Source organism: Thalassophryne amazonica, chromosome 1 (assembly GCF_902500255.1).
Source record: "Thalassophryne amazonica chromosome 1, fThaAma1.1, whole genome shotgun sequence".
Lineage (NCBI taxonomy): Eukaryota > Metazoa > Chordata > Actinopteri > Batrachoidiformes > Batrachoididae > Thalassophryne > Thalassophryne amazonica.
Genome location: NC_047103.1, coordinates 35001236 through 35007235, shown reverse-complemented (window position 1 = coordinate 35007235; position 6000 = coordinate 35001236). Strand labels below are relative to the sequence as shown.

Below are 6000 nucleotides of genomic sequence, written 5' to 3'. Positions count from 1 at the left end.
ATCCTTGATACCATATCTACCCATTACTTCCTCATCACCTCTGTTCCCTTCACCAACATGCCCACTGAAGTCCACTCCTGTCACCACTCCTTCATGCTTGGACACACTCTCCACCACCTCATCTAACACACTCCAGAAATCTTCTTTCTCCTTCATCTCACAACCTACCTGTGGGGCATAGGCACTGATGATATTCATCATCACCCCTTCAATTTCCAACTTCACACTCATCACCCTGTCAGACACTCGCTTAACCTCCAACACACTTTTAACATACTCTTCCTTTAAAATGACCCCAACACCATTTCTCTTCCTGTCCTCACCATGGTACAACAACTTGTACCCACCGCCGATGCTCCTGCTCTTACTTCCCTTCCACTTGGTCTCTTGCACACACAATATGTCTACCTCTCTCCTCTCCATCATATCAGCCAGCTCTCTCCTTTTACCAGTCATACTACCAACATTCAAAGTCCCCACTCTCATTTCCACCCTTCTAGTTTTCTTCTTCTCCCGCTGTTCGTGGCAACGTTTTCCTCCTCTTCTTCGTCGTCTTCACCCAGCAGTAGCCCAATTTCCACCGGCACTCTGTTGGGCAACAGCGCCGGTGGCGGACGTTGTTAACCCGGGCCGCGACTGATCCGGTATGGGAATTCGATTCTTAGTCTGCATTGTTGGGTTGGCTTGTTTTACGCCGGATGCCCTTCCTGACGCAACCCTCCTCATTTATCCAGGCTTGGGACCGGCACTCACAATGTCCTGGCTGCACACCCCATGTGGCTGAGTTAAATAATTAATTACAAATTTATTGTTATTTATATTAATTAGTAAGATCCTATTGTCTTACGTACAATTTGTACATGTTCAATAAAGCCCCTCAATCAATCATAAACAATATTTTATTTACATTTTAACAGCATCTGCAGGAGGGTGTGCGTATACATGAGCTTTTGATAAGAGCAGAAGTTAGCTTTGAGTTAGCAGAAGTTAGCTTGCACGCTGACATCCATGAAATGTCTTTTAAATCACTTCGGAGGTGTTATCAGGTTACAAAAACAGCGTTTTCAGTTTTAGAAGTGTTTATTTCTCGCTAGCTTTTATATATGTGACAAAGAGGTTATATTTACACACAAACAAAACAGCATTTGCAGCTAGCTAGACCGGCCTGTGATGTCACCACCCTAACATCCATGAAATGTCTTGTAAATCACTCCAAAGGTGTTATCAGGTTCCAAAAATAGCATTTTCAGTTTTAGAAGTGTTTATTTCTCACTAGCTTTTACATAATATGTGACAAAGAGGTTATATTTACACACAAACAAAACGGCATTTGCAGCTGGCTAGAACAGCCACTGACATCTACTCTGATTGGCTGTCACCCCCGCCCGTCAAATAAATAAATAAATAAAGGAACCAAAGGAAACAGAATATGACTTTTTAACCTTTTAAAATACATATTAAAATAGGTCAAGGTTACCCATCTTTAAAGCTGTCCAAGGTCTGTGTCCCAAGAATGTTCCCTGTGATTTTGAAGACTCAGGACGAACAGACGCAGAGTCTTCACAATACCCGATGACCATATTTGATGGCCTCGGGTAAAAATCTGTGTTCTGTAATGAATTTGGTTAAGCTGGACACAGATAAGCGGCAATGGTGACAATACAGCAACATTACAATACAATCGGAACAAATCACTGAGCCGCAAACAAAAATATTTTTCATTACCTTCTGTTTCTCTTGCAATCTACAAGAACATCTGTATTAAATGAAGTCATTTTATTAATGTGTTTTATCTGCAGCTCTCTTCGTGTTATCATGTCGCGGTAACAACCGAACATATCACATTACAATTTTATTGGCTGGACATTTTAAATTTGATTTAATTTTGACCCACAGATGACTTTAAAAAAAAAATTCAAAGATAACATTTGTATCTAAATTATACAATGCCTAAAACCTTTGAAAAGTTCTGTAGTTCAGGCTACTTTTCTATTTTGCAGGATGTAATGTTTGCACTGATTTTACGTACCTCCTGCGCCACGGCAGCAGCTAGGTTTCCCCCAGCGCTGTCTCCAGAAACACACAACCTCTGCGGGTCAATTCCATAGTGTTCTAAAACAGAAGGGGACACGAAGGCCCGGGATGCTGCCAAGGAGTCGTGGTACTGATCTGGGAAAACCGCCTCAGGAGCAAGACGGTAACTATAGCAACAAATCATATGAAGACAAAAACATGATGCTAGATAATATTGTAAAGCATGAATCAAACTCCTAAAACTGGTAACATGAATGTTGCTGAGTGACAGAGAACATCGAACAGCTACCTGATTTTCTAAAGAAAAATAATTAATTTAATTTAAATTGAATTTGATTTAAAAAAAAATCTTTTTTTTTTTTGGAAATGAATTAATCCATTTCAACTTGTTTTATTGTTTACATGTATTTTAAACATTTTTATTTCTGCACCAAAAAGACATATGATTTCAATCATTTGTAACCCAGAAACAGTATTTTTGTTTACTTTAAATTTTCAGTATTAAAAGAAAAAGCATGGTCTTATTAAAGAAAAAAAAAACTGAGTCTGGATTGTATGACAGATAATTACACTGTAATGTAATGTAATGTAATGGTCGGAGCTCCCTTTTCTACTTTTTTTACTAATAGCCCAATTTCATAGCCTTAAGAGTGTGCATATCATGAATGCTTGGTCTCATTGGATTTGTGAGAATCTACTGGTACCTTGTTTCCCATGTAACAATAAGAAATATACTCAAAACCTGGATTAATCTTTTTAGTCACATAGCACTACTATTATTCTAAAGACTACTATATACACCGCCAAAAGAACCAACATTTAATACTTGCTGTCTGAATTATTTAATACTATGTGACTGATGCCAGACTTACTCAACAGACATGATGACAGCATCCAGGTCCTGAGCCATTTTTCGACAAAGAAGGTCGTAGGATCGCATCCCTGTGAAGCAGGTCCTGTTAGTTTGCAAACTTTTGATTGGTATATCTAAAAAATATCTTGGGTCTCTGATGATTTTATGTCACCTAATTGCGTGGCAAAAGCCTTATACAGGCACCCGCACACACACACACACACACACACACACACACACGAGGATGGACAATTTTTACACTTTGAACCAGATTGGAACCACAAAAAGTAGATAAATGTCAGCGCCCTCTATAGTCATATGAGAGAGTTGTGAGATTTTCAATTTCAATATTCAATTTATTTTCATTTATATAGCGCCAAATCACAACAGAGTTGCCTTAAGGCGCTTCACACAAGTAAGGTCTAACCTTACTAACCCCCAGAGCAGCAGTGGTAAGGAAAGACTCCCTCTGAAGAAGAAACCTCCAGCAGCCCAGACTCAAAGGGGTGACCCTCTGCTTGGGCCATGCTACAGACATAAATTACAGAACAATTCACAAAGCAAATATATAGGAAATGCAGTTGGTGCACAGGAAAGGAGGGTCTCCAGCACAAATACCACACCCATCTCTGGATGGAGCTGCACCTTAAACAGAGAGAAAAACAGAATCAGGCATCAGAAAGACAAGAAATAGGGTATAATTTGCCAGCATTAAACAACAAGAACAACAGGAAATACTAAGATGATCGCCGGCCACTAGCCCTAAGCTTCACTAAAAGACCCAGAATTTAGGTAAAGTTGAGGCCGCTGCACGCTCCGTTTCCTCATAAAATGAATTAAAAGAGTAAAAAGCGTAAAACCATATTATGTCAGTATGCTAGCCATATGAAAGGGAAAATAAGTGCATCTAAAGTCTGGACTTGAAAATCTCCACAGAATCTGACTGTTTTATTGACGCAGAACAGGGGCACGATAAAAGAAAGCTCGATGACCCGCAGACTTCGTATTCACCCTAGGGACACAAAGTAGTCCTGCACCCTGAGAACACAAAGCCCAGGCCGGTACGTAAGGTTTAATTAGGTCAGCTAGGTAGGGAGGTGCCAGTCCATGAACAATTTTACAGACTAGGAGCAGAACCTTAAAATCTCATCTCACTGGGACAGGAAGCCAGTGAAAGGATGCCAAAGGCAAAGGCTATACGCCCAATCATTGGGCAAATAAATATAATTTCCTACCTTATTCGCCCAACCGTTGGGCAGATAAGTCATACATTGAACGTTACATGCACAACTGTTGGGCAGATAAATATAATGTCTTATCTTATTTGCCCAACCGTGATCGTGTATTTGACATGTTTTGTGCATCTAAATTACATTTTTTAGACCACTTTTTAAGGCTCTATTGCGGCGTATGTTTGACACATTTAATGGCAATGTCTTTAATTACTACGAAAACACCGCAATGGATGAAAACAGACAAACTTCATAAGCATTTTGAACGGAAGCCTGTTAAGAACGACAAAACAGTTTTTGAATAAAATGCTGCTTGTTGGCTGTAAGATGGTGTTAGTTTGACACCGTTCCCTGGGTGTGATGAGCCAAACAGAACCGCTTTAGATCACAGCTCCTCCGCAGGCTGTGAACCCTCCCGCAGCCGGCGAGAAAATATCTGCCTTTTTTCCCCTCCCGCGTTGAAACCGGAAGTGAGCTTAAAAGCGCACTTATTGGTCGGTTGTGGTTGGGCGTATATGCTTTACTGACCCAACGGTTGGGCGTATAGCCACTCTCGATGTGAAAAAGGGTGTAATGTGGTCGAACTTTCTGCTTCGTGTCAAAAGTCTGGCTGCAGCATTTTGAACCAATTGGAGAGCACTAATGCTGGACTGCGGTAATCCAGAAAATAGAACATTGCAGTAGTCCAATCTAGAAGAGATAAACACATGGATCAGGGTCTCAGCATCAGCCATAGACAGAATGGGACGAATCTTCGCTATATTTTGCAGGTGGAAGAAAGCAGTCCTCATACTATTTCTAATGTGGAGTTCAAAGGACAATGTAGGATCAAAAATTACACCAAGGTTCCTCACTTTATCAGTGTGATGCATGACAAAGGAGCCCAGGCTAAGCGTTAATTGGTCAAATTGATGCCGATGTCTCATTTGATGAGGAACCATCATCAGTCTTATCAGAGTTTAAAAGTAGGAAGTTTCTAGACATCCAGCTTCTCACTGATGCAAGGCAATCTTCTAAGGATTTTATGTGAATGAGATTACCAGCAGTTATCGGCATGTATAACTAAGTATCATCAGCATAGCAGTGTAAGGTAATCCCAAAACGCCACAATATGTGCCCAAGGGGTGCTATATAAAGGGAGAAAAGCAGGTAAGCAGGGGGCCTAAGACGGACCCCTGTAGAACCCCAAATTTCATGTCACTATGGTTAGAGGTAGTGTTACTGTACAAAACACATTGACAATGTACATGAAGGCCGGCCCTCTCTGAAGACACATGAGATGTGTCTTCAGAGATGAACTTACTCAACAAATGTCTTGGATCTTCAGTTACTTAGTATTAAGGAACTGCTCTGCAAAGGCCATGGTTAAACACACACACACACACACACACACACACACACACACACACACACACACACACACACACACACACACACACACACACACACACACACACACACACACACACACACACACACACAGAGCCCACTGCTCCACCTTGTGCACTGTGGCAGCGAGAACGAACTAGAAATACTGAAGTATCAACACCTCACTTTAAGTACTACCAGCTGAGGGTTTTAAAACTTACGTCCACTGCCAAGGGCCCATCCACCACCGTGGAAATATATGACTCCCCTTTTCAACCTCGATCCACCCTTTGGCTTGAACACTCTTGTGGGCACACCCCCCAGAGTGGTGTCAGACACGTGTACGGCGGAGCAGGAGCGAGCATCGATCACCTCCACCAGGGACACCACCCAGTTCAACATGTGGACACGATGGCACATGCCCAGAGCATGAGCCACATCACTCTGTGAACACACAACAGAGCGGGTGAGACGGGACCCTGTGCAACTGAAAGGTCACAGGTGTGAACTGAG

At 41.6% G+C, this 6000-nt stretch overlaps 1 protein-coding gene across 1 annotated transcript in view; it reads right to left on the bottom strand.

Moving 5' to 3' along the window:
* The window catches only part of LOC117508067 (neutral cholesterol ester hydrolase 1-like), a 36165-nt gene that overhangs the window by 7608 nt on the left and 22557 nt on the right, over nucleotides 1–6000 (bottom strand). The window contains exons 2-4 of the mRNA XM_034167732.1: nucleotides 5709–5931; nucleotides 2907–2976; nucleotides 2030–2201 (exon numbers count right to left, since the gene is read on the bottom strand). Coding sequence (XP_034023623.1) covers nucleotides 2030–2201; nucleotides 2907–2976; nucleotides 5709–5931 — 465 coding nt within the window. The remainder of the gene's footprint in view (nucleotides 1–2029; nucleotides 2202–2906; nucleotides 2977–5708; nucleotides 5932–6000) is intronic.